Source organism: Panicum virgatum, chromosome 1N, assembly GCF_016808335.1.
Source record: "Panicum virgatum strain AP13 chromosome 1N, P.virgatum_v5, whole genome shotgun sequence".
Taxonomy (NCBI): Eukaryota; Viridiplantae; Streptophyta; class Magnoliopsida; order Poales; family Poaceae; genus Panicum; species Panicum virgatum.
In genome coordinates, this window is record NC_053145.1 from 61,546,903 (window position 1) to 61,574,261 (window position 27,359).

The following is a 27,359-nucleotide window of genomic DNA, read 5'->3' on the forward strand; positions in this document are numbered from 1 at the left end:
AGGGATAGGTGTCTTCACTCGCCATGGCTGGATGTCGGGGTAGCGGTCACTTTTGGCGATGACTAGGATCACCCTGCAGCGAAGGGTACCATGGTGCTCGTACTCCCTGCTGTAGTACCTTGGGCGTTCCGAAACACCAAGGCTCTCCAGGACATTAATCAAAAGGTTGGGGAAGCCAGGTGCAGCTTGGCAAATGCCCTGGGTCCATCCTTCCTCAGCCATCTGAAAACAGAGATAGGATGAGCAAGCTTTGCACAAACACTTAGGTACAAAAGGTGATAGATGGTCTTTATTTCATCACAGGATTCGGTACATGGTTCATGGATACACTATTAAGATAGCGGTTCTAGCCTGGACATACTACTCTCTACTCATGGGGATGCTTCCTCAAACCAGGTGCGGCGCTTCTTTGGTGGAAGGCAATGCTCTTCATCTTCAGTCTGAGTACCCTTATCCAAATGGGTTTCTTCGGGTTCTTCCTCTATCCACCCACCTACTCCTCTGTGAGCCTCGTGGTCTTGCCATTGGGCTTGGAGAGCGGCTAGGGAATACTCGGCTCGTACAGCTCTTGTCCGTTGTTCCTCCATTTCTTGGGTTACCTTTTCTGCCCTGTGGATTTGGTGCTTCAGTTGTGCCGCCTGTTCGTGGTAGAGTTCATCCAGGCCGGTGAGGTAGATTGATAGGTGGGAGACCGTATCTTCTAGGTCTTCTTCTTCTCTCTCAAGTCCTCTTATCCTGGCAATCCATGAGCGTCCTCTTCCTCCAGTAGGCGGGAAAAATCCCATAGGAGTCCACTGAAGATGATGCTTGTAGACCACACGCAGGCATCGCAGGGCTTTTCGGGCGGCCTTTCGGTAGGTATCTGGTAAGCGAAAGCCAGTGGTGGAGATGAACCAGGGGTCCACATCAGGGTAGCGGGTGCTCTTTCCCACGAAGATCATCTTGTCGCATCGAAGAGTGCCCCTGGAGTCGTACTCCCGGTAGATGTACTTCGGTGTGTCCACAACTCCGACGCTTTCCAGGCTGAGTCGCAATAACTTAGGGAGGCCAGGCTCTATGAAGTAGATTCCGTTACTCCATCTATTGTCAGCCATCTGGAATAGGCAAGAGTCAGTGGTGAGTGTTTGTGTGGGAAAAAGGCTTAAGCAAGGAAAGTTCTAATGTGGAAAGGCTCAGAAAAAAAGGGTTGTGATCCTAGGGTCACGTTCTACGGCCAACTTATGGCTCTGATACCACCTGAAGCGTCCCCACATAAGTAGAGACTAAATGTGATACAAATATCAGTCCCAGAAGGCTGATAACACATTTATTCAATAGATGGTACAGTCATCGTACAAACCTCCGAGGAGGCGGACACTCGATGCAAACGATAATAAGTAATAAAACAGCTACAGTGATACACCAAAGCACGACCCAGACAGTCTCCAGCTCGGGCTCAGAGTGATGCGCTAGCAGAATCATCTTGCAGAGGGCCAACACCACAGACAAGGTTGGGGTCCGGACGCGACCTTTACTCGATGTCTTCAACAACAAAGTCCGGATCTTCTTCTGGAGAAAAACCACAAACATATATCGGGTGAGTACAAAAGTACTCAACAAGTCCAACCCCATCTACGGAGGGGGTATCACAGATATGCACAGGATAAATCAAGGATAAGGCTGAGGTTTATTTGCACTAAAGCTAGATTTTACACGTGCAGGGATTTATTTTTGAAAAGGGTTTTCTCAAAGCGACTCATTACTAACCGAGTAATAAGCGGGGTTGATCCTACACAAAGGATCCAAGTTTTAATGCTACCGGACTCCTCATCCGTAGTAGCTCACTGCACAACTGCCGGACACTTTTCCCAAAACACTCATGCCAATCCAACCCAATCCCAGAAGAAGTGCTAGTTGTGTGACCAAACCGTAAATCACCCAATACCGTAGGTACGGCTATTCGAATAGGTTTTACACTCTGCATAGGTGTGCAACTTTACCCACAAGTGGGGTACCACAGCACGATCACCGTAGTGTCGGTGCAGATCCCAACAAAGCCATTACCCATCTTAGCTAGACCTGGCTAGCCAACACGGACTCCACCAAGGGGCCATTGACCTGACACCGAGGTTTAACCAGGGCATAAGTCACCACGACCTTATCCCTTCTCCTTGGTCACCAGTTGCTCTCAGCTCTCCTGATGGCTATCAGACTAACTAGTGGGGTTTATGCTAAGCCGTTGCCACATACAACGATCGAGTGGTTTGCACGATAGTTGAGCCAGGCAAGATGACACATCAACTCGGTCCTTACTTGTGATAGGATGGATATCTCCCAATCTTCTTGCTCTATCACAATGGTATGAGCCTCCGACGCATGACAATCCTTCCAGGGAATGCCATTCATCCATCCCATCTCAACATTTTATTCTTTATAACCCAACTTCCCTTTTCTCAATACTCACGCATTTTCTCTTTTATAAAGCATGTTGTAACCATTTTTGAGTGTAATAAAACAAGTACCGGGTCCTAAGCGGCGCTTTAGCAGCGATTAACATCCATAAAGAATAAATCATATATAGACATTAAACTAGGTGATCAAGAAATGGTTATAACAAATCAAGATGTGGCTATCCAACCATGTTTCAGCAGTAAAAACATATGCAATTTTATAAAATAGGCCAATAGGTTGTGTTTATAGAACTGGGTCGAAATATGCAATCAAAGGATGAGATTGAACTTGCCGTTCACAAAGCCTTCCGGGAAGTCCTGATCGAGGTATTGTCCTTCGGGTTCGGGCTCGCGGTACTAGTCCTTGCACACCTGCTCATAGTACTGCTCGTTGACGGGTTCTCCCTCGTTCACACCGTGATCTATGGCGCACACACAAACAAACACACAACAAATAAAAAGAAATAAACATTTTATCGTTGAGCTCGAATCAGGAATAACTTAAGAATCAATGGTAGAAAGAATATTTTTGGGAGATTTCTTAATGGCATGGCCGGAATTATGTTAGAGATGGCGTGGTAAAGTTTCGGGGCAAACGGAGGATTTTTGGCGCATGAAATGATGAGTCGAAGGAGTGGTTAGGGGTTAAATGGGGGTTCAAGGGCTTTTTTGTAATTATTTTTGAGAGTGGAAGGACTTGATTATAATTTCTGAAAATATTTGTGTTACTATGGAAAGGGGCATGGGTCTATTTAAAATTATGTTTATATGGTGGGAGGGCTAATTATCAAAAATAGAAAAGAGGAGGGCTTCTTTTGCAAAAGAACTAAAAGGGTGGAAGGGCCTTTCTGGAAAAAGAGGAAAAGGGAAGGGGCTCAGGGCAAAATCGCCCTTCTTCCTCCTCTCTCCCGAACAGAACAGAGGAGGTGGGAACGGCGCCGGATTTCGGCGCTCCGGCCCACGGCGGCAGCTGGGGTGAGGGGGAAAAGAGGGAGGGGGCAACGGGGATTTGATTCCCGACCCTACCTCGGGCTGGGACGGTGCGAGGTGGCGGGGCGGCGAGGGCCAACGGCGGTGGGCGGAGGTGTCCGCGGCGGCGGTGCTGCAAGGCCGGAGAGGGGGCCGCGGTGGTGGCGTTAGATGACGAGCTCGACGGAGCTCGTTAATGGCGGTGGGGCCAGTGGTGGTGCTGAGCGACATTGGGCGGTGGCGCGTAGCGTGTGAGGCGACAGCAGGAGGACGAGGCCGTGCAGCGAGGACGCGCGAGTGGGGCAGGGGCGGTGCAAGTGGTACGGCAGCGGCCTACGGCGGGGCGCCGTGTGCGCAGTCGGCTCTGCTTCACCGGCGAGCGCGGGGAGCGAGGCGGCCAAGGAGGTACGGCGCGCGCAGAGGGCGGGACGGCGAGCAGCGGCCGCAAGCGGGGGAGGCGGCGCCCAGGGAGGGGCTTGGCGCAGAGGGGGCCGGCGCGCCGAGCTCTACTCGTGCAGCGCGTGGGAGGAAAGGAGGAGGAGGGAGAAGAAGGAAAGGGAAGGAGGGAGAAAAAGAAAAGAGAAAAAGGAAAAAAAAGAAAAAAGAAAAAGAGAGAGAGAGGGAAAGAGAGAGAGAGAGAGAGAGAGAGAGCGCGCGGTTGGCGCAATTAGCGGCGGCGGTCGGCCACGCGTGCGCTGCGACGTCCGGCCTGTCAGCGACGGTCGCGGGCGGCTTCAGCGGAAAGCAATGCGCACACAAAATGAGGAAAGGAAACAGAGAGATGGGATGGGGATTGGGAGTTTGGACGGAAAAAGATTTAGAACGATTTGATCCCAACGACAAAGAAGTTTTTGGAAAAACAAATTTTTAGCGGGTGATTTAATTGGGCTTTTTTTCGGAATGTTACACTTTTGGACGCTTCCTCTCGAAGTGATAAGTGGAATCTGAAAATGTAGCATTTCTTGTTGGAGTTGGCAAAGTGTCTGAATCCTCACCTTCTAGCTCTTCAAGCTGTGTGTAGCAATTGAGGTCAATTAGTTCTCTTGAATCATCACTATCTGAGCCATCACCAACATCCATGCATGTGTTCTGGTCCATAGCCAAAGACCCATCAGCATTAGATCCTATGAATAGTTCTCTCATCTCATAGAAGAACTTGATGGGCTTAGCAAGCAGGCGTCTTGCTCTGTCCTGCACTCATGTGAACAATGAAATTGATTTCATGTAATGCAAACAAGTGAATTGATTTCATATTCTAAAATAGAATAAATAATAATTGAATTCATTGCAAGTAACTTACAGTATATAGGTGAAGTTTCAGATTTGAGGTATTAGGACATAATGGGGATATTCCTCGGCATGAGCCTACGTGTTGGCAAGCGCCTGCGCGCGGTGATCCGGAGGGGTGTGCATCGTGTTGGACGGCACTGGGTGCGGAGGCGACTCACGTGAAGCGGTGGCCATGGCGCACACGCGCCGCGGTGCTGACGCTCCACCCAGGTAGTTGTCTCCTGTGCTGGAGGCGTCACTTAAGGGATCCTCATCGCATAGGAGATCATGGATGGAGGCGGGGTAGCTCCCCGTCGTGCCCACGAACTGGGGCACGGAATGGCGCCCATGCATGGTCTTGTGCGTCTCCCGGATGTAGGTGTCCGCGGAATTCGCCAACCCGAACGCGGGCCGCTCAGGGAGCGAGCGCAGCGGTGGCAGCGGAGGACCGCCTGCGAGCTGCCGAGAAACGTTGGCCAAAGAGTAGAGGACCAAGTCGACATCCTCGGCAGCCGGATTGGACGCCATCATGAGCGTGATGCGGTGGAGCACCGCGCGGATAAGTCGCGAAGGCCTGCGCTTCTTGATGTGGCAGCGAATTGATCGGCAGAGCTTCGGTTTAGGAAGCTTGGGAGGAGAAGCGGGCTCCTCAGAGGCTGCCGGGGCGGCTTCCTCCTCGCGGAGGCGGAGTGCACCAAGCTGGTCGGTGACGAACTCCAGGCTCCCAAAATGGAAGCTCTGGGAAGGCGGGAATGGCGGAGGTGCCCACAGTCCGTCGCAGGGGACTGCGTGGAACTCCAGGGAGCCAAAGTGGTGATGGAAACCATCCGATCGCCGAAGCAATGAACGCACGAAGCACTCCCCACGGACGGCGCCAATCTGTCGGCTCCGAATATGGCCGACTATCAAACTACTCGATTGCTAGTGTGTCGTATGTTGGATTGGATATGGTCTAGCACACAATGACTCGAAAATTTAGACTTGTTCGGCCCGAAAAATGCCCTACGTCCAGTTTGGGGGTGGTTCTCTTGCTCTATTGCCCGGGCCCAGGAGCTCAAAGTTAGAGGGGAGCTTACAAGCTTTCAAGCAGTGATCTGTTCTCTCGAATTCCAACTAGATCGAGAGGCTACTTTCCTACGTGGGGGGCTTTCCCTTTTATACTTCAAGGTGCCCCCCCCCCTATTTACATATTTCTATCGTGGTGTCTTGATCCGCCCAGGGGTCCTTCATCTTCGTCAGTCGACGGGCCCCGCCCGATCGGTCGGGGGTGGAGAGGCGGTGTCAGGTTGGTTTTCTTGGGCGACGGGCTGTCAAGTTGTTGTCCCGTCTTTGGTCAGTCGTAGTGGCTTTGCCACTCTGTCGGGGCTCGGCGGTCGTCTCCTCTCCTGTCCGTCTGTATGGGTGTTGCCGTCCGTATCGCCGCTGCATGTCCTTCCCTACGTGGCTTCTGACCTGAGGACGGCACGCCCATTGGGGTGCACCCTGACACGGTCAGGCGGCCTTGCCCTGTTACGATCCCTGGCGTAATGGAGTGGCGTCAGAAGGAGCCATCATTACGGCGTGCGGGACGGAGCTCGTTGACGCCCTCTCACGTCCCTCGTCTGTTAGGCTGTGTAGGCTTGCACGGCCTGCACTGTGCCCATGTCAAAGGGTTCTGTTGACCGTGTAGGCGAGGCGTGCGGCAGGACTGGGTGGTGCGTACGACCGAACGGGAGCTGGCTTGATCGGCACGCCTATAATACCGGGCGGCGTCTTGGCGCGCACATCTCGGGCCATGCAGTACGGCGCTGAACCCGGTGGGTCTTCGGTAGGGAGGCCTCCACGTGTCCACCTGGAGTTTGGTGCTAGTCCGTTCCTTTTATGGGCTTTTGTGGAGCCCTCCTAATGTGATGTTGGGCCTGTGTCATTATGATGGGCCCGTTGGGGATCCTGGGTTTATCCCCCGTCAATACCATTTAGCTATGTATTCATTACAAATATATACTATTAATAAAAACTAAAGCTAACAACAATCAATGAAAATAAAATGAAAATAAAAATAATTATATGCATAATATTTATTAAAGCTCAACAAACCAAATTGTTATTATAGGTAGATCATATTTGTATTGTTTTAACCAACAATAAGACATAATTTATGATAATAAACATGATGGTGTAAGGTAAAAAAATAGTATAATGTTTAAGTGAGAATACAACGATATGCAAATTTTGAATTTTCAATACTAGCCGCGCAAATGCGCAAAGCTATACACCTGGTTTTTCATTATATATGCACACTCTACCGCTCAACTTCGTACACCCACAAGACTACACACTCCCTTAATTGGCTCTAGCTTCACCATTGGTGACATGAGCCTCACATCACTGTCAATGTTGATTTAAGACCATCAGTCGTCTAGACTATAGTTTTCCATCAGGCCCATGGGCCGTGGGCCGGCCCGAAGCACGGGAATTGGGCCCGGTACACGGCCCGGCCCGGCACGGGCGTCGTGCCGTGCCTGGGCCGCGCCGCAGGCACGTGGGCCGGCCCGGCCCGGCACGGTTAGCGGCCGGCCCGACTCGGCACGTGGGCCGGCCCGTGAGCACGAAGCCCACGAAGCCCGCCAGCACGAGCCGGCCGGCCACATAAGGGGGAGGGGGCGGCCGCGGGCGCCGTTAACCCTAGCCCCCCTCCATTCCCTGCCCTGGCTCCTCTGCGGCTCCGCCTCGTCTCCTCCTCCGCCCTCCGCCTCCCCCGCTCCTCGCCAGATCCGCTCCACGCGGCCACGCCTTCACCCCGAGTCCCCGACCTCCACCGTCCACCCCACCTCTCCGGACCCTCCATTCCCGCCCGCCTGGCCGCCGCCTCGTCTCCTCCGCCTCCCCCGCTCCTCGCCAGATCCGCTCCACCCCGACCTCCACCACACCTCTCCGGCGTAGATCCGCCGCTCTCCGACCTCTTCCTGTCGCACGGATCGCCGGTAACCCTAGCCCCCTCCATTCCCCGCCCGCCTGGCCGCCGCCTCGTCTCCTCCGCCTCCCCCGCTCCTCGCCAGATCCGCTCCACCCCGACCTGCACCCCACCTGTCCGGCGTAGATCTGCCGCTCTCCGACCTCCTCCGCCTCTCCTCGGCCAGATCCGCCGCTCCAGTGGACCTCCTCCGACTCTGCTCGGTCAGATCCGCCGCTCCCCTCAGGCCCTCACCTCCTCCCCTCTCCTTTCTTCTACTTCTTCCTCACGAATCCTCCTGTCCCCTCTTTGCGAGTCTGTGTGGCCTGCAACTCCGGTGAGGGCGTCGACGGCAACTTCGGTCTTCGGTGCTCCGGCAAAAGGTAAGTCAGAACTCGCCTTTCTTCTCATTCTTCCTCACGAATCCCCCTCACAGTCTCTCCTCCTTGTGCAGGCCGTGAGGGACCGATGTAAGGATCGATGGACCAAGAGGGGGGGTGAATTGGGCCTTTTTTAAATTCTAAAGCAATAAAACAACCTTAACCTATGCAAGGCTAGTAAGGCTCAATTCACCAACCTGCTAAACAAAGCAAACTACACAAGCTAACAAAGATATGAAACTAAGCAAGGTAGAGCTAAGCTATGATCTCTAAGGTCAAGCACATGAAAGAAAGCATGAAAGTAAGTGCTTGAAATGAAAGAGAGTGCAAGAGACAACCGGATTTTTCCCGTGGTGTCGATGTGTTGGCACACACCCCTAATCCACATTGTGACACTCACTAAGAGTCTTGTCACCTCCCATGTCACCGAGACTTGGGCGCTCACTAAGAGTCTCCGTTCACCATCCCGGCGTGGTGGAGCTCAAGCCACGTACACTCTTCTTCTCCGGGCTCCCACAATCCTTGGCAAGCTCCGCGAGAAACACTTCGATCACCAAGATCGTCTAGGTGCTGCCAAACACCAAGAGTAACAAGTTCCTAAGCCTTCACTTGACCTACACTCAGTTGGCCCTAGCTCAAGCACACTTGCTACACTTGCAATGGATGAGTTCTTCAAGGTTGAAGCACAAACTAAGCACTAGATCTTCTCTCTTTTGCTCAAAGCTCTATCTCTTCTTCTCAAGGGTGGCCTCAGGTTTTCAAGGTGTCAAAAGGCAACTGAAATGAACCAGGGGGTACCCTTATATAGAGTGGAGGAGGTCACATAGCCGTTGGAGGTTTTCTGCAGAAAAACCGTGACCACCGGAAGAACCGACGGTATAGAAAATATGGGCATCGGTTCAACCGGTCTCTCTGTGTCAAAGAAGTAGCCGTTGGAGTTCTGACACAGTATCCACGCTTGCGTCATTGCATCGGTGCATGCTCCGTAGGGGCATCGATTCAACCGGTGCTGAAGAGGTTCGCTAATCAACTCAAACAAGCGTTCTGGAACAAAGTACATCCAATGCACCGGTGCTTTGTTTCTGAACCATCGGTTCAACCGGTGCTGAAGAGAAGTTGGAGTCCATCAAACATGCTCTCTGGAACAAAGGACTTTCATTGCACCGGTGCTTTGATTTCGGAGCGTCGGTTCAACCGGTGCTGAAGAGAGGTTGGAATCCATCAAAACATGCTCTCTGGAACAAAGGACTTTCATTGCACCGGTGCTTATCTTCTTGACCATCGGTTCAACCGGTGCTTTACTTGATATCTGCCTTCATCCAGAGAAGATGGACCGACAGGGCATCGGTCCTTCCGCCATGCATCGGATGCTCCGATGCTTGTGCACCGGTTCAACCGGTGCTACTGATTTTCTTTGTTTTCAGCTGTTTTGACTTGGATTCGAATGTGACTTTGATTGTTTCTTCTTCCAAGAGTTGTGTTGACTTCTATTGACCATCTTTTGTTGTTTTTGAGTGAGTGTGTAATATGTCTAGGGCCAACTCAAGTTTGATCAAGCTACTAACTCATGAACCCCTCTTAATAGTGCGATCACTACAAAACTATAAAACCTATACTAACCTAAGTGTCCTTCTCAACCTTGTGACACTTAGGACTAGAAAGATCCTTAGCCTTGACAAATATAAGTTAAAAACCGAGATCGCCTTTTTGAATGTCCGAAATTGAGGGGCCTCTTTTGACATATGACCAAATGAGCGATAATGATCTATTAAGCTGCACAAACTCATTAGTCACAATAATGGTTGTCATTAATCACTGAAACATACCTTGAGGGCCTAGATGCTTACAACCGAAGACCGGCGATGGCCGCCGACGACTCCTACAACAATGAGTTGCGGTCGATGGGCTTTCGCGGAGATGATGAGGATGACCTGTCTGCGGATGCCGCTGAGTTGTTTGGGAGCAATGCTGCCATCGACCTGGATCCAGAAGGACTTCCTCAGGGGACGGCCGCTGGATCTGGCACTGGCAGCGCGAGCACCGCCGCTGCCACTGAATCTGGCTCGACCAGGAAGAGGAGGGCGTCCACCTCCAAGGTCTGGAAAGACTTTGATGAGATCTATGAGGTAATTGATGGTAAGGAACGTCGAACTGGTGCTAGATGCAAGCATTGCAAGAAAAACCTCACTGGTAAATCAACCCATGGTACTGGTCACTTGAAGCGGCACATTCCTATATGCCCTGTTTTGAAATCTCGTAATGCCATGACTCAAACTCAACTTAAGTTTAATCCTGATGGCTCTGTGCACCTTTGGGAGTACAAACCAGAAGTAGCTCGTACTGAGTTGTGTAGGTTAATTGCTCGTCTTGACCTGCCTATTTGCATTGGTGAGTCTGATGCTTTTGAAGAGTACATTACTACTGCTCATAATCCTAAATTTGCTAAGGTGTCTAGGCAAACAACCACTAGAGATTTTGCCAAGTACTTCACTGAACGTCATGCTCAGCTTGTTGAGTGCTTGAAGTCTGTATCCTCTGTTGCTCTTACTTCTGATATCTGGTCTGGCAATACTAAGGAGGATTACCTTAGTGTGGTTGCTCATTTTGTGAATGCTGATTGGCAACTAGAGAAAAGGATCTTAGGTCTCAGGTTGATTGATGTGTCTCACAATGCTGAGAATATTGCTGAGCGTATTACTTCTGTTATTGCTGATTATGGGTTAACTGATAAAATCTTTGCTGTTACACTGGACAATGCTGCTGCTAACACTAGGGCTATTAATCAACTTAATCCTGTTTTGTCTGGTTATGTTGGTAGCTTGTTCCTGCATCAAAGATGTGCTTGTCATATCATAAATCTTATTGTTAAGGCTGGTCTTGAAGTGTTTAAGCCAATGCTTGGTGCATTTAGATCTGCTATATCATTTCTAAACTCATCTAACCAGCGCATTGCTGCATATAAGTCATATTGCATTGCTGTTGGTGAAAGACCTCGCAAGTTTGGCTTGGATATGGATGTGAGATGGAATTCTACCTATCTTATGTTAAAACATCTCCTGCCCCATAAGGCCACATTCTCTGTTTTCATCACTACTCAGCATCCTTTGGTTGATGGTCAGCCACTCCTGACAGACCAGCACTGGTATGTTGCTGAAAAAAATTTTGAATTCCTTGAACAGTTCTATGATTCCACTGTTGTTATGTCTGGTGTTTATTACCCCACATCTCCATTAATATTGCATCATGTTCTTGAGATAGCTAGCCATCTAAATAATTATGAAAATGATAGAGACTTAAGATCAGTTGTGGTTCCTATGAAAGATAAGTTCTTGCAATACTGGTGTGACATACCATGCTCTACTCCTTTGCATTTATACTAGACCCTAGGGCTAAGCTGAAAGGTTTCACCAATGTTCTTAGACTTCTATCTCAGCTTAATGGTAATGATTACTCATGCTACTTGACTGAGGTAAGGGCTGAGTTGTCTGTTATTTTTGCTAAGTATGATGAGAAGTTTGGTGGTGTAAGGTTGCAAAGGGCTGCCCAACCAGGCCCTACAGGTAAGAGAAAAACTGCTTGGGGAAGAATCTTTGGTGGTGAGTCTTCTTCTTCTGGTTCTAGTTTGTCTGGTACTACTCTTGGTTCTGTTACTAGTCTTGGTTCTGGTTCTACTTCCTCCTTGCATAGAAGAACCTCTGCTAGTGCTCTGTTGCAAGCTGCAACTTCTGGTGCTTCTCTATCATCTGGTTCTGAATTGTCTGCCTACCTGGACAGTGATACTGTTAACCAGTATGATGATGATTTCAATATCTTGAACTGGTGGCATGAGCATAAGCTATCATATCCTGTTCTTTCAATTCTAGCTAGAGATGTAATGACTGTTCCTGTTTCAACAATATCATCAGAATCTGCATTTAGTATGACTGGCAGGATTATCGAGGAGCGACGACGCCGTCTGGGCCCTGAGGTCGTGGAGATGTTGGCTCTGATCAAGGACTGGGAGCAAGCCGATGCAAGACTTCAGCATCTCATAGAGGATGAAGAACTTGAAGAATCATTTGAAAACTTATATCTAGATGTTGAATCTGTATAACTATGTAGTGTGGACTGTGGACTGTGGACTTGAACTTGTGATGAACATTTGAACATTTAGAGCTGGCTGTACTCTTATCCTTTGTAGGGTTTTGTCCTCACGAGGTGTGGGGTTTTACCTACAAAGGTTTTTAACGAGGCAGCACCCAAAACAGCTCAATAAATTTGTTATCATGAAATGTGCTTCTGTTTTGTGATCTTTTGTGAATTTGAATCTTAGATTTGAAATCTTGAAATCATTCTGAGTTGAGGGAGTGGCAGCCTGGTGCAGATGCCTAGCCGGGCTCGGGCTGGCACGGCCCACGAAGCCCGCCTGGCATATCGGGCCGGCCCGGCACGCCAAACAGGCCCCCGTGCCGTGCTCGTGCACAGAGCTGGGCACGTGGGCCGGCCCGGCCCGGCACGATTAGTTATCCGGGCTAATCGTGCCGGGCCGGATCGTGCCGGGCCGGATCGGGCCCGTGCCGGGTCGGGCCGGGCTCGGCCCGTTGGACATCTATAGTCTAGACTAGCTAGCAGAAAGTAAAGTACTTAAATTTTATGACATCAAAATATTAGTCACGATGTCAATTATTTCAAGCGAATTGGGTTTCTCGTATCAGCAAAATATAAGGGTGTACGAGCAGCTAATGGGAGCCAAATCAACTTCTAGTTGAAAAAGTTCAATAGTCATATAGGTATGATCTAGTCAATTTTTTTACCTGGTTTTGAATTTCCTCCATCTTTTCAGAGTTGCTATGAAAGGCAAGGTACAATTTACTCGGACATAGAGTGTTAATTATATGAGAAATTGCCTTCTGCTTATCAAAATTATCTACCGGTAGATAACAAGTCTATTCATTTTTCCTCACGTAATTCTTCTTCTTTGCACAAGCACGTGCACACACCAAGATTCTAAATAGCCGGCTAAAGCCACTGCTATAGACTGCTATAGCCTTTGAGAAAGGAGAAAACTAGGATATCCATCTTTTAGCTCTAAATGGCTAAATCTGCTAATAGCCGGCTATATCCCGCTATAGCCGCCAAATTATAGATTATTTAGCCAGGTAAATTATATAATTAGTCTTTATTTTTGTTATTAGTTTAGTAATGAACTTCATCATTTACAAAACTTAGTATTTCATCAACGATGTAACGAGAGAAATGAAGCCCAAGACGTACATCAGTCAATGAAATTTTCTTGATTTCATATTTATATGCAAAATTACTCATAGATTTATGCATGGTATTGAAATGGAAATTAATAATTGTGAGAAGTTTCTAGAAAATTAGAGAGCATGCATGAACCATGGTTACCATATTTCATGGTGAAATATGGAATACTCTAGAAATTAGATATTTGTATGACTAGATAAGCATAGGGAAATTCTAAAGTTAGATATTTTTTAAAGCATTGTGTAGAAGATGGACACATGGCAAAATCATATGAGCCATAGAGTTCTATAAATAGGGGTGATTCCCTCCTCTCTTTCCATACCATGGCATAAGATATCTCAAGTAGAAGATGACAATATTGTCATGTAGTGAAGTTGTGTCATGGTAGGGTAGCGATATAAATAGTGCAAGAGTATTGTGTTGTACTAAGTTATGGTGAATAAAGAGTTGATTTCCCATATAGAATTGGTCTCTCGTATTAATGCCTAGGTGAAGGTGGTAGGGGCGGCGATTTCTAAACACATTGTATTTATAGAACCGCTAAATGAGTTAACTAGGCTATAGTCCGCTGTAGTCTTTCTTAGCCTCTACAAACACCAACCGCTAAATGTATTAGCCCGCTATTTTAAACACTGGTGCACACACTACATATTAGCTACAAAAAAATCATTAAAAAAATCAACAGACATCAGTTAGAAACATCAGTAGCAAAGAAAAGTTATATGAAACATCGCGTAGCGAAGAGGAGAAAGCCTACCGGAATTCTTAACTATCGTGTTTGCCGATCCTGCCAAGGACAGCCGGAACACAACTTTCTGGTTGAGTCTATCCAAAAACTTCTATAATGCATTCTCCATATTAAGAGACTTTAGGATGGTATATGTATCACTAGCCGTATCACTAGCAAGTTCGTCAGCCAAAAACATTTCATCGGGTTTGCATATAGCTGTAGGCTGGTCGAACGTTGTTGCCAAGCATCCAAGGAGGAGAAGGTCACGTTCCTCCTCAACCCTGGCATGGCTCCCTGCGTATGACTCAGTAACAGAGCTATGGATGTCTGAGTTGTTTGACTAGAGAACCAGGCGTCCGATCCCTATTTCAAAGCACTTGAAAAACAAGGCTAGCACCGCATAAGCTTCAGCTACATGTACAGAGCGAAAGTCCACGTCCCCGTAGACCTATGCACATATAGCATTATCATCTCTCCAGTTATGAGTGAGATGTTGTCTTTCCAAACTGTCCATTTTGTCCATGAGTGAGATGCATGTTGCCTTTCCAAGTTGTCCATTTTTTCCATCACGAAGCGAGGCATCAACTTCGCCTTTACAGAAACCTTTTATTCCATTATCATAGTGCAAGGTTTCAACATTACCAACGTTCGATTCCCAATCCTCACCAATAAATACTCCGCTACTCCTTCCGTCCTTGCAAGGTACTAAAGTGTTTAAAATTTGTACCTAAATGTAAGGTATTCTAGAGTCTTTTGCACAAAAAATTATGCTAAAATTTCCTTAATTTTTGTGCTAGTTTTGTAAAATGTCAATTGTGGTGGGCCAAAGGAGTAAAAATATATGCTAGTCATCTTGGTTTTGGTGCGGGCACTAAAAACTAAACAATGGATTAACTAAATAATATACTATTGAGGGGTACATATGTCTTTTCTCTACATTCATAATCTGTCTGCAAAACCCAGAACACTAAGGAAGGACAAAATCTCGTCGCGTCCAGCCCGTATTTCTATATTTTTCACCTGTTTTCGTATTTACGGACAAATACGAAAATAGGATGGGAAGCGGGAAGAGGGGTGTATCCCACTCATATTTGCGAGATCCCATTTTTAACCGGGATGATCCCGTGTTAATTTCATATTTATAAATTTTGGAAAAAAAATATTAGACATACCATATATCCTCTCTTGTTCCACAACATCAATTTGTGCACTTCACGTTTAAACATAGGAAACATGAAGTCGGAGCTTGCGGAACTAGGATTGCCCTGAGGTCGGCAGGCCACTCAGGACACCTTCGAACGTCGTAGAGATGCAAGAACAACATAACTACGGTTGGAAAAGCTAGGGTTTGAGAGATAAAAAGTAGACGACAAATTTATTGATTCGATTGTGTTTAACCTCTCAATCGGCCTTAGCCTCATACACACACACGAGACTAAAATGCAACAAGGTGCATTTGCACAGACCCTCCGCCGGACTCGCCAACCAACCACAGCTCAATCCCGCCACCCACCAGAAAGCCGCATGCAGAGAATCTTTTATTGATTTGGATAAAAAAATACAATGTCTCTTAAACCGTAGCTCCGATTTCAGATTTATTTGCATCAGGTTGTTGGAAAAAATGTGCTTAACAAAACGAGATCCATGAAGACTATATTTGATGAACTTTTTTTTCAAGTATGTAATTGCAACATCACGATACTATGAGTTGCTATCTTAGCTACATTACAATTGCAACTTGGCTGTAGCGTAGTTAGCACTAGTTGCGACCACTTAGAACCTTGTTTTTGCACAATTGCTACTGGTTTCAACTAGTTACAACCTAGTTGCAAGTCTAGTTAGTGAACGTTGCAACAAGGTGCATTCTGTGTACAAAATGCACTTATACCCTGCAATTGCAACTGAGAGACTACATCAATTGCAACAAGAAGAATAGACCAACTGCAACTAGACGGAACTAATTGCAACTGGACACAAACCGGTTGCAACTCGGACAGATTTAGTTGCAACTCGGACTGACCCGGTTGCAACTGGACGCGAACCGTTGCAATTGGACACAATCCAGTTTCAACTAGAACAGTCACAGTGGTTGCAACTGAGAGGGTGGGTGCATTCTGTATGCAGGTGCATTATACCATAACACTATATATATATAGGGAAGACGAACCCCTCCACGAGTTGATTTATATAAAAAAATCATAATTACAAATCCAAATCTACTCCAATTAAACAGGCCAGACCAGTCGGCCTCGGTATTTACCAATTTTGACTGTCAACAGTTACAAGGTAGAAGTCCTAGTAGGATTACAAGGTAAAGTCCAAGTATGTTAGATCCGGGGCCATGGGAGGCCTGACGTTATACGGTCCTGTACGAGATGTAGGGTAGAGTATGTCATGTATACATACTTCATGTAACTAATCGTATCAATCTTGTACCAGTCGGTTTAGATAGAAACCACCCAACTAATACTCGGGAAGGACTCTAGACGCCGCACCGATCTAGGGTTTTCATGTAACCTTGCTCCCTGGCCTATATAAGAGCGGACATGGACCCCTCCAAGGTAGAGCCTAAGGCATAGCCTAGAGACCTAAAGAGACACATCATTCATCATCCCTCAAGCAATACAAACTACACATTACGTAGGGTGGTACGCAATTCTCACGGCCTGAACTTGTCTAAACCCTCTTGTTACCTGCATCATCGTGTTTCTGATCTCGGCGATCCCCTACGCAACTAAGCACTACCTAAGGGTATTTCTAGGTAGGCTTGCCGGCAAAACACCAATAAAGTATGACTATAATTGGAGTCAGATTTCTTCTTTCCTTACGGGTACCGAAGATCTATTTCTAACAAAGGTGATTATCCTGTGTTTTCACTTGGTTGATGCGTAGCCCCAAGACGACTAGTGGCAGCTCATAAATCCATTTTCCATCTTTTTTTTTGTTCTATTCATATCAAGGTAAGGTATAAGCCATGCTCCATCTCTTATTTTAGAACATCTACGCCGGGTGCATGCTCCCGTAAGTCCGGGTCTGACGGTGGCAGACTGATTTATCAATGAACATCTGGCACTAGCAATGCCGTAATCATGCTTAAATTACCATCTTTTGTGCTTGCAATAATAAGTTAGAGAGCATCGGAATACAATTTTCTTTGGGAACTCAGCGAGGGTACGTCGCAGTTCTAACGGGCCCACCCGATCACGCCATGAAGCTCATCTCGAACTCGTCATCCTCGCCGACCATCACGAAGTGCGACCCCTGGTCAATCACCTTCCGGCCGTCCTCGCTGGCCCGGCTGAAGTGCTTGCACGGGCTCACCTCGAACTCCACGTGGGCCGCCTGCATCGCCCGCAGGTGCAGGCTCCGGAACCCGATCAGCTGCCGGGCCGGCCTACCGCTGCCGTCCGTCGCGTTGGGCCACCGAAGGAACAGCAGCACCGGGTGCTTCCCGTCCATGGGCCCGTGGTTCTGCACCCGCACCACCGCCGGGAACTTGAGCCGCTCGCACGCCTCCGACCCGATCGCCTCCACGTCGTACGTCGCCGCGCCGGCCGCAGTCGTCGTCGGCTCCAGCGCCTTCAGGCCGGCGATGCTGCTCATGGAGGGGGGCTTCGTGCCACTGGCGACGAAGCGGTGGGAGTACTTGGAGTAGCTCAGGCCGTAGCCGAAGTCGAACACGGTCTGGCCGCGGTAGAACCGGTACGTCCGGCCGGGGTAGCCCGTCGCCGGGTCGGCGCGCATCCGCATGTCCGTCATGGGCACCTCCGTGAAATCCTGAGGATACCACGTCACCGGTAGCCTCCCACCTGACGAAGAAGAAGATGGTCAGTGTCAGCTGCTGGTAGCTTGATTCAGAGGACGCGCGCAGGCGAACACCAAATCAAATCTCACCTGGGTTGTGCTCTCCGAAGAGGACCTGCGCAATGGCCATGCCGCCGGCCTCGCCGGGGTAGCCAGCCCACAGGATGGCGCCAATCTTGGGGTTCGTCTTCGCGAAGCTCACGTCCACCGGCCCGCCGCACAGCAGCACCAGGATCACCGGCTTTTTCGCGGCGTTCGCCACGCTCTCGATGAGGCTCTGCTGCTGCCCCGGGAGCGTCAGGTCCAGCCGGTCGACCTCCTCCCTCTCCTGATCCTGGTCCAGGCCCATGAACAGCACGACGGAGTCCACCGAGCTCGCCACCTGGACGGCCTCGGGGATCGCCGTCACGTTGCAGGCGGCGGCGTTGCAGCCGGCGGCGAACCTCGTGTCCTTGACGTAGCCCTGCAGCACCTGGAGCGGCGTCGCCGTCACGCAGGGCGGGCCGAAGTAGTTGCCGAGCAGCCGCGTGGCGTCGTTCGCGTTGAACCCGATGACGCCGAGCGAGGCGACCGTGGACTTGGACAGGGGCAGCGCGGCGCCGTCGTTCTTGAGGAGGACGATGCCCTCCTGCGCCGCTTGCAGGGCCAGGTCCTGGTGCTCCTGCGAGCAGACCTGGTCCGGGCCGATGTTGCCGAACCGGTTGCGCCTGGGGTCGCCGTTGAAGAGCCCCAGCCGCATCCTGACGGCGAACAGGTTGTGCAGGGCTCTGTCGATGTCCTGCTCGGTGATCTTCCCCTGCTGCAGCGCAGACGCGCCGTGCTGCTGCACGTAGCTGCCACAGTTCACGTCCATCCCTGAAAGTTTTTCGACCGGGTTACCAAAAAGGTCACGAATACATTTTTGGGCACGACTGTTTGTACTGCTGCATTGTTGGTTTTTGTTGACATGGGCCTCAATTAATTGTCAATGTTGATTTGAGACCATCAGTCGTCTAGACTAGCTAGCAGAAAGTACTTAAATCTTATGACATCAAGATATTCGTCATGATGTCAATTATTTCTAAATTTGTACGAGCAGCAAGTGGGAGCCAAACCAACTTTTGGTTAAAGTTCGGCGACCTAACCTAATCTAGTATACCTCTCGTCTCACTGTCCTAAATTTGTACCCTTCTGTGTTCTGTAGTCATTTCCAAATTGCCCAAGAGTTCCATGTGATTTGTTCTTACTTGAAGTATACAGATGTGATATTTCGTGTATTAATCCATCTTAATGAAGAATGTTTCAGAGCAGCACTTGTGCATTGTGATTAGTAGTGAACTCATTACCAGCCTTGAGGACATCTGCAACTGCATCTTCTGCCGTCTTGGCATACCCTTGCGCGTCATGGATGATTGACACAGCGTCGCAGTCCGAAGTGATATATCTGATCAGGACATGTAAAAACGTGCAAGCATCAGCAAAGGTTACCGTCCAGCCATCTAGGCATTTTCCAAGGAAAATAGAAGCTTCAAAATGCTCAGAAAAAAAGAAGAAAATAGCAACTTCAGCAACAATTTTTCAGGAGCCCCAATGCTCCGTGATAAGCTCTGAAAACTGCCGGTAGTGGCTATCTGTCACCCTCATGGCTCCTTTCCGAGAAATCTCGCAGCAGACTCACCCGTAGAATCCCCAGTTCTGCCTGGCGGTCTTGGAGAGGAGGTTGTAGTCGGCGCACGTCGGCACGCCATTGACGCGGTTGTAGGAGCACATGATGCCGCTGGCGTGGCCGTCCTCCACGCAGCTCTTGAACGGAGGGTTGTACGTGTCCTCCAGATCCTGGGCCGTCACCTGAAAAGGTAGAGTGGTTTCGCATTTCGTTCAGAGTTTCAGGCCGGCCAATCCGAACAGGCGCCATGGAATGGAAGAACAGGGGAGCCGCATTGGTCGGCAGGAGCTGGTGGCATGGCACGGCACCTTGGCGTCGAAGACGTATCGGGTGACGCTCTTCCAGTTCTCGAGGTCGTAGGCGGTGAAGTGCTTGCAGCAGGCGGAGGCCTCGAGGTCGGTGGAGTTGACGGGGCCGGAGATGCCGTAGCCCTGCACGCCGCGGACGAAGACGGCGGCGTACTTGCCGGTCACCGTCGGGTCCTCGCCGGGGGTCTCCTGGCCCCTGCCCCACCGCGGGTCCCGGAACACGTTGATGTTGGGCGCCCAGAAGGTGAGCCCCTCCGCCTGCCCGTTGTTGTACACCGCCCTCGCCTCCACGCCGATCACCTGCAAGCCCCGCCGGCCGCCGCCGCATGAACATCGTCAGACTGTGCTTTGGAGTTTTGCACATTTAGCAGAGGCCAATTCTAAATGTCCCTGATCAACCGTCTCTCAAGAAAAAAAACAACAAAAAATCAGTTCGTTCTTGGTTCTTCTCCATTACCTGAAGTTTAGCGACTCCTTGACACATTTCTTTGAACACACAAAAAAGACGAAGATGAATTCAGAAACGACGAGTAGTCCTACGTTTGTTGTGGGTCCCTTGCACGAGTTTGAAACGCCTTCAACACTTTTGACCAAAACCAGAGGAGCTGTAAAGCTGCATGCACCTACCACGTTCGTACGTGTATGCGTTCAAAGGTTGATGATACACCCGGTTGGTGAAATTAGGTGCAAGAACACGCGGCCTTTTCTCTGCAGTTTGTTACAGGAAATGCTCTGCCCTAGTGCCATTGCTCATCATTTCCCATGCTGGGGTTGCCTTACATTTTAGTAGCAATTTATTTAGAAGATGACCCCTATGCGTGAGTGATCATCAACAACCAGTAACCACTGAACCCCTACTAATCATTAGATTTAGTAGTGAAACAGCCACGTTCACTTGTTCGTCGCGGGACAGCACAAAGGACACGTGAAAACGATGGCAGGTTGTGCATGTCCTGCGCGTTTACTAGCAGTGGAGGAGCAGGAGCAGTTACCTGGCCGATGCGGTACCAGAGGTGCGGGTTGAAGGACGCGGCGGTGAGGATGACCTGCGGGAAGCTGGTGGCGGCGCGGAGCGGGCCGCTGAGGTGGACGCCGCGGCCGTGGTCCGACACGCCGTGCAGCGCCTCGGACCACCACTTGTACGCCGGCACGCCGAGCCTGGGGACGGCCGGGGACTCGTCCCCGAGCTGCGAGATCTTCTCCGCCACCGTCATCCGCGCGATGAGGTCGCCCACGCGCCGGTCGATCGGCAGGCCCGTGTCGCAGAACGGGATGTTGGGCGGCGCGCCGGCGCCGCAGGTGTAGGGCGGGTCGGACGCCGCGGCGGCGTGCGGCGCCAGCACCAGGTGCAGGAGGAGGAGGAGGAGGACCGCCGCCGGCGCGGCGACGTGGGGGCAGGAGCGCGCGCGGCGTCCCATGGCTGTGTGCGCGTGTGTCGCGGCGCCAAGTGAGCTAGCCTTCCTGGCAGCGGTATGGTATATATCGAGCTCCAGGCCAGCGCAGGGCGCGACGCGATGCACGGGGACTGTGTGCTGCTACTGCTACTGTGGTCTCTACTGCAAGTGCAGGTCACTGTCCATGTGTGCTGACCATTCTGCCCATTTCTCTGCCATCGATGAAATGCAGCTGGTATTATTGGCACGCGTCTGTGCCGCGAGATTAATGAATATCAGCTCACGATCTTGGCCCGGTCGGGTTTTTGTTCTACAATTATCTGAAAGATCAATGCCCGGTGGCTGTTAATTAGTGGAACGCAGCAATGCAGACACGCTGGACTTCCAAACTTAGCGTGCAGGGGAATTCGGAAGATTTTATCCTTCAGTACATCAATGAATGCTAAGCGATATCATATCTCGAAGATAATCCCATGGGCTAATTCTGACGTGAAGCTAATCTCAGCCTCAGCCATCAGGAGGAAGAACAGCCCATCAGATATGCGTATTGGAAGTGGAATCACCCTTCCCTTACACGACAAGCAGCAAAATCCCAGCCATTTCCGAAAGCGAAGCAAGTTGCCGAAGCAGAGAAACAAGGGCACGAGCGATCCCCACTCCCACACGGAGAGTTACGCGATTCAGATCTGCGAAAAAGGCCTGTGCCGCCTCCACGCGTGCCGGCGTCGTGGACTCGTGGTCGCCACCACTAGTAGTAGCCTACCGGCAGCTCGCGGTGGGAATTGGGATCACTGCTCGCGGGGCATGGCCATCGATGGATGGATCAGGGAGGGGGTAATGGCGATCGCCTGCCTGGCTTTACGGAGGCGGGTAAGGAACGCCATGGGCAGCGGCGTAATTTCACCCGCCGGAGGGTACAGTTCGCCGTAGCCTGGCTGTCTTCCGGCCCGGGTTTCGTTTGGCCGGACTAGCGCCCGTGACAAGCTAGCCGGAGACCCAGCGGCGACGCGTGCTCCTCGCCGTGGCGTCGCCGCGGCGCCGGCGGCCGTGCGGCTCCCGCCAGCCATGATTCCGAGTGCTTGGACCCGGACTGAACCCAACGTGACGCAACAGATCGACCAACGCTCTCAGACGCAGCACATTTACGTTACGGATTCTACGCGGCGATGAGTTTAACACGTAAGGCGGCGTTTGCTCTGCGGCCGAATTTCACCATTGACGTCGCCGTCGCGAGGACATGATGCTTGGTCGGTCAAAGGCAGGCTGCGCAAGACAGGCTGGTCCAGTCAGATTGATCCAAAAGTCTGGTGATTCATCTGCTCGTCAATGAGACTGCACATGACGCCCAAATTGGCCAACTCAGTTGCAGAAAAGCACTGTAACTGGCGTGTGTACAAAAACTTGGTACTGTCTTCGCATCGACACTCATGTACATTGTCGGGCTTGGTGGTCGGTGGCCCATTGCTTGTGCATGGCCACATGATCCGTGAGTCCAGTCCATGGCATTGATGGCAACAGATATCAGATGGCGACACAGTGGTTGACGCGACGTGCTCAGTGAAGTGATCTCCTGGTGCATACAGTGGTTCATGCACTTGCTCAGATCACGGAGTCATCTCCGCTTCGATCACCAGTGCCGCGCAGGTCAAGCCCCTGCAAGAATACAAGATCAGGCTGTCATGTTTATTCAAGGTTCAAACTGTCGGAAAAGGAGAGCCCGAGGACCATCAGACTAGTAGGTGCGACTGCTGGAACTCGGTAAAAGATGGTAACGATTCCTGGCCTGGCAAAATGGGCAGGTTGGCGTTGTGCGTTCAGAATTTCAGAGCTTCAACGTTCAAAGGCAGACCTGTTTCCGGAAAGCAGTCGAGATGAGCGAGAACTTATGGAGCAATAGAGACGCGCAAGAAGTGGACTAGTAAGCAAAAATCTAGAACAAAACAAAGTGACGCAGAAAAATACGTTATGCTTATTACCGGAGGTGGAGCATGATGTCTGCACACTGCTGCTGGTTTCCCTGCAGATGTTCAGGGTGCCCATCTCTTTTGCGCTGCACATTCTTTTTAAATACCAGTACTACTTGCGATATGGTTAGTTCTGATCCCATATCAGAGCACAGTGCTGCCTGGATGAATTGTGGCCCGGCGACGAAGTGGATAGAGTAGCAAGTTTCGGTGTCGGCGAGGAGACCGAAAAGAGTTTAGGCCACCAGCAGGAACTTTCGTTGCCATTACTCATCTGTCTGCCGATGGATAGAGTAATCAACGAGCGAGGCAGGCTAAAGTGATCGTGTCGGGCGGAGATTAGGTCCCGACTCAAGACTGTCAATTTGGGGGCAAAACCACCAAGACCTTCAGTTTTTAGATCCTAGGTACGGCAATTGATTCACTACTAGCGCCAGAATTTACCGTTGACTGTGCACTAGCACTTCCGTCCCAACTTCAATTCAATACACCCTCTGAATTCTCAGCAAACTTTTTTGGGGGAGAAACTCAGCAAATTTTACGAAGCTCTTTGTAATCTATTATCTTATTATTTGGCCAACAAACAGAGCCTCCACGTTCGCTCTCAAGCCCTAGAAATTCCCACGTTAATCGGAGAAAAATAGAAAAATAAAATTACCCACCACTGCCATTATGATAAAATTAGTCTGAAATACTCCTGTGCCTAATTAAAAATCACCCACCAATACCATTATGAAAAATTAAATATAAAATACCATTTAGCTATGTATCAGTTACAAACATATACTATTAATAAAAACTAAAACTAACAACAATCAATCAAAATAAAACAAAAATAAAAATAATTATATGCATAATATTATTAAAGCTCAACAAATTAAATTATTATTATAGATAGATCATATTTGAATTGTTTTAATCAATAATAAGACATAATTTACGATAATGAACAGGGTGATGTATGGTAAAAAAATAGTATAATTTTTAAGTAAAAATACGACGACATGTAATTTTTTGAATTTTCAATATTAGCCGTGCAAATGCGCATTCGCCTAGTTTGTTGTGAAACACGCTGAACCTTTTTTACTATAGATGGGTATACCTACAAGTACAAAAACACTCTGGCGTAAATTGACAGGTAAAAGGGGAACTCTACATTTGTCCGGTCCTTCGTCTTCTAATGGCAGTGTCCGTAGATCGGGTGCTCCAGCATTTGTCCTCTTGCTCGCATCTGTTTGGATTACGCCGGCCGGTGATTCGTGGATCTAGAAACTGTGCAGCCACAACGTCCTCCAGAAATGAGGACAAAGCTCCAACTAGACCTAACAGCGGGGCACATGCGCTTTGCTGGTATGCTACCGCGCATGCTAATCGGCAATCGCATACGACGCCGAGAAGACACCGGGGCACTCCAGCTAGCAGAAGCCGATCGCCATGCACGCGCGCGCGGCGCACTCGACGCCGGCCGGCCGATGCGTCTGTCCATGATCGCCGCCGCCGCCGCTGTCGTCGTTGGGGCGCATCGTTTTCGGGTCTGTTCTGATCTTTAAACCGCAAAGCGGCATTAAGTTTTTACCGCTTTTTTGGAGGAGTGTCGAGCTCGACATGTCGGCTGTCGGGAGCTGTCTCTCTCCCGGTTTCGTAGGAGCTGATCACGAGCTGTGCTTGGTTTTCGTCTCCACAGGGCACTGATTCAGCATCTCTCTTTTTTTTTTTGAAAACTGAGCAAAAGAAGATGGTACCAAAACAAATAAAAAATCGGAACGTCAAAATGAATTACCGAGAGATAGCACCTTGAATTCTGGTGTGAGTTGGCAATAGATTAGGCCAGTCTCAGTGGGGATTTCATGAGGATTTCATGACATTAATTAGATGAACACCTCAGCAAAAATGCTGACATGGCAAACAAATTAATAGGAGAGAGAAAGAAAGCGTTTCTTCCCCACGAAACGACTCAGGCGCCGTTTCCAAGTCGAAGAAACTCCCACGAAACGCGCACTGAGAGCAGGCGGCGTTTCATGGCGGATTCCTTGCGCCGCGGCGGCCGCGCTCCCTCTTCCCGCGCCCCCTCCCAGCTCGCGCGCCAAATCGGACCCATCTCGCGCCAAATCCGCCGCCGCCTCTGCCATTCTTCTCCTCCCAAAGCTGCAGCCGCCCCTGCCCTTCCTGTCCTCCCAAAATCGCCGCGGCTCCTGCCTTCGCAGCATCCCAGATCTGGCGCGGCCCCTGCCCTTCCTATCTGGGCGGGAGAGATGTCCCGTCGGGTGGACCAGGCCAGCGGCGCCCCGGCAGCACGCGGCGGCGGCGGCCCTGCAACACGCGGCGGCGGCGGCGGCACCGTGAAAGGCCGTGGCGGCGGCACCGAGAAGGGCCGCAGTGGTGGCTTGGTGAAGGCCCGCGGCGCTGGCACAACGACAGGCGGTGGCGGCGGCAGCGACACTTCACCGGCTGCAACTCCTCCGCCGGCTGCTCCTCCTCCGCCTGCTGCAGCTTCTCCTGGCGGCACCTCCCCCACGTTGGCCTGGATACGCAGCTTCACCGACACCGCCCCCAAATTGGGCTGGATATGCAGCTTCTCCAGCGCCACCCCCAAATTCTTCCCCACATGGAAACCACTGCACAAATCCATGGTAAATATGCTCTTTGTTTCTTGTGAGATGTAGTTTTGATTCAATTCTTTGAGACTGTGACCATGTAGTTTTAAGAAACAAAGAGCAGAACCAATGGACAGATGTAGTTTCAATTTCTCCACATGGTAATGATCACCTGTACCAACCAGTGAGTCTATTCATTTTTTGGTGCTTGGTACATGTATATTAGAGAAAAATCAGTGAGTGCATTCATTTTTTTCTTGCTTGATACTTGTATATTAAAGAAAAACCAGTGAGTGCATTCATTTTTTTCTTGCTTGATACTTACAGATTAAAGACAAACTAGTGAGTGTATTCTTTTTTCCTTGCTTGATCTGAAGGGGTGCAAGTATTAATTTTCTCATTGGCATTGTAGGGGTGGTTATTTGAATATGTTACAGCAACCATATTTTCCACCTTTGCAACATTTTGGTGAAAATTCCCATTATGTTGGAGCTACAAACAACTTGCAGCCACCATCGCCTGCACCTGAACCACATCCCAATGGAAGGGCCAGCATTGACCTTGATGAAGAAGATGGTGTTGACGCAAGTAGGTCAGTAAAGAAAAGATATTGGTCACATGAAGAGGAAGTGAAACTGGTAATCACGCTACATAAATCATATTAATATGATAACCAGTCTTAAGTACTAATGATAAACTTCAATTGTGCAGGCAAGTGCTTGGTTGAATACTTCTAAAGACCCTATTCATGGAAATGAAAAGAAAAGCGATTCATTTTGGAGTCAAATCACTAAGGAGTTTAACCAGAACAAGCAACGAGAACATCATAGGGACACCAACAGCCTGAAGATCCACTGGACACGCCTAAGCAAAATGATAAATGAATTCAATGGCTATTGGATTTCAGTTTGTAAAATGAACAAGAGTGGATACTCCGACGACCAACTGATGGATGAAGCCCAAAAGAGGTATGAGAAAAAGAATGAAAAACCTTTCACATTGATCCATTGGTGGAAGATTCTAAAAGATGAACCAAAATGGTGCACATTTGTTGCTCAATCAGAGAAAGATAAAAGCAAAAAAAATGGCCAAGCCATAGATGTTGATGGCACAGCTGAACAACGTCCTATTGGGAGGGAATCAGCCAAGCAAGAATGCAGAGGGAAGAGGAAGGCAGATCAGGTTATGGATGGTATTGAAATCCTTGGAGAAAATATAAACAAAATTGTTGAAGTTACGCAAGAGCGTAAGAAGGAACGTGAACAAACGATAGAGGCACAACTTGAGATCTCTAGGATGAGTTTGCAAACTGCAAAAGAACATAAGGAAGCAAAGTTACTCGAAGCTTATACTTCTTTGCTGGCTCGGGACACAAGTCAGATGTCGGCCGAAGCAAAGATCAGCCACGAGAAGACATTAGTCAAGATGGAGAAGATGATTTTTAAAAATGATGATGAACCATGAGGTTAGTTGTTCTGTGAATATCCTTTCTCTCTGGTGTGTTCGATTGCTCCATTATTTGTCTGTTATTACAGTGGCATTGACATTGGCATGCTTGATATGCTGTTTGTGAAATTACACCTTTTGAGCTTTATCTCACGCAGCTTGATTATCCATTAGCAATATGCCTGATAATCAGTTAATCCGTAAGTAAGGTGGGGAATCAGTGCATTGCTTTCTTGAGCAATTTCAAC

At 49.4% G+C, this 27,359-nt stretch overlaps 2 protein-coding genes across 2 annotated transcripts; one reads left to right on the plus strand and one right to left on the minus strand.

Annotated features, from left to right (window-relative positions):
- Positions 1-17,007: 17,007 nt before the first annotated feature.
- LOC120657277 (probable beta-D-xylosidase 7) lies at positions 17,008-21,169 on the minus strand. Its single transcript, XM_039935570.1, has 6 exons — positions 20,706-21,169; positions 19,714-20,013; positions 19,418-19,587; positions 19,086-19,183; positions 17,851-18,615; positions 17,008-17,765 (listed from the first exon to the last, which is right to left on the minus strand). The coding sequence occupies exons 1-6, from the start codon at positions 21,129-21,131 to the stop codon at positions 17,158-17,160; spliced, it is 2,367 nt and encodes a 788-aa protein (XP_039791504.1). The 5' UTR covers positions 21,132-21,169; the 3' UTR covers positions 17,008-17,157.
- Positions 21,170-21,911: 742 nt separating this feature from the next.
- Positions 21,912-27,129, plus strand: LOC120653744 (glutathione S-transferase T3-like). Its single transcript, XM_039931421.1, has 3 exons — positions 21,912-22,021; positions 26,078-26,303; positions 26,377-27,129. Exons 1-3 carry the CDS (start codon positions 21,912-21,914, stop codon positions 27,127-27,129), a joined length of 1,089 nt encoding a protein of 362 aa, XP_039787355.1.
- Positions 27,130-27,359: the final 230 nt, after the last annotated feature.

Coding starts and splice junctions, on each gene's coding strand:
- LOC120657277 (XM_039935570.1), bottom strand. CDS start 21,131: ATGGGACGCCGCGCGCGCTCCTGCCCCCACGTCGCCGCGCCGGCGGCG. Junction 20,014..20,705: donor TCTGGTACCGCATCGGCCAG/GTAACTGCTCCT, acceptor CGGGGCTTGCAG/GTGATCGGCGTGGAGGCGAG. Junction 18,616..19,085: donor TGCAGATGTCCTCAAGGCTG/GTAATGAGTTCA, acceptor AAAAACTTTCAG/GGATGGACGTGAACTGTGGC.
- LOC120653744 (XM_039931421.1), top strand. CDS start 21,912: ATGGCCATCGATGGATGGATCAGGGAGGGGGTAATGGCGATCGCCTGC. Junction 22,022..26,077: donor GTAATTTCACCCGCCGGAGG/GTACAGTTCGCC, acceptor TTGGCATTGTAG/GGGTGGTTATTTGAATATGT. Junction 26,304..26,376: donor ATGAAGAGGAAGTGAAACTG/GTAATCACGCTA, acceptor TCAATTGTGCAG/GCAAGTGCTTGGTTGAATAC.